The sequence below is a fragment of the Alternaria postmessia genome (genome assembly GCF_024291825.1).
Source record: "Alternaria postmessia strain BMP 2775 chromosome Unknown scaffold_255, whole genome shotgun sequence".
NCBI classification, from domain to species: domain Eukaryota; kingdom Fungi; phylum Ascomycota; class Dothideomycetes; order Pleosporales; family Pleosporaceae; genus Alternaria; species Alternaria postmessia.
Window position 1 is genome coordinate 1 of NW_026260328.1, and position 702 is coordinate 702.

Consider the following 702-nt stretch of genomic DNA (forward strand, 5'->3'; position numbering starts at 1 on the left):
CAGTCTCAGTTCGCGATTCTAAAAAATGTCTTGGCAGTCAATCAGGTCAGTTCACTACCTCCAGACTGACAGTTTGAACCGCAAAGATGAACTGACAACTGACTGATTGACTGATAGCAACTCTGAGGACAGTCTTCAAGAGCTGCAGTTGTGTTAGTCGACTAGACGGTTCGAACGAGGGAGATGATATGTACCAGTCGCAGCAGCGTTACCATACAATCCACCCATGGCAATGCCGAACAGAGCTCTCACTCCTAGGAACTCATTGTAGGTGGAGCAAAATCCGGTACCAAGCTCGAGGATGATAAAGAGCACATTATTGACGATGAAAGGCCATTTTCTGCCATAGCGATCCGCCGCCAGACCAAAGATGATACTACCCACACTGCGCAACATGAGCACCAGCGTGATACCCCAAGTGATGTCGGCCTTGGTCTTTCCGAATGTTTCGGCAAGATCCGTGACAGTGAGAGACACGGTGAAAAAGTCAAAGGCATCCCAGGTCCAGGCGAAGAACGCGACCAGAAAGAAGAGCCATTGTTGCAGATTCAGCAAGCGCAGTAGGGCGATCGGGTTGGCGACTTTATCGTGAGCAGGCTTGAGAGTTGGAATACGCGTGGCGATGTAGCGACCAGCCGTCATCTTTGGAGCCGGCGGCGCGTACTCACGCTGCTCAGTAGTGTCGTATTTCTCGTCCGACAT

The 702-nt window shown here is 51.0% G+C and overlaps 1 protein-coding gene across 1 annotated transcript; it reads right to left on the reverse strand.

Moving 5' to 3' along the window:
* Window positions 1-194: 194 nt before the first annotated feature.
* J4E82_011635 (uncharacterized protein) lies at window positions 195-702 on the reverse strand (the record flags this gene model as incomplete). The annotated part of the gene is made up of 1 exon (XM_051737835.1): window positions 195-702. A coding segment is annotated over one exon (508 nt), but the record flags the coding sequence as incomplete, so codon positions are not given.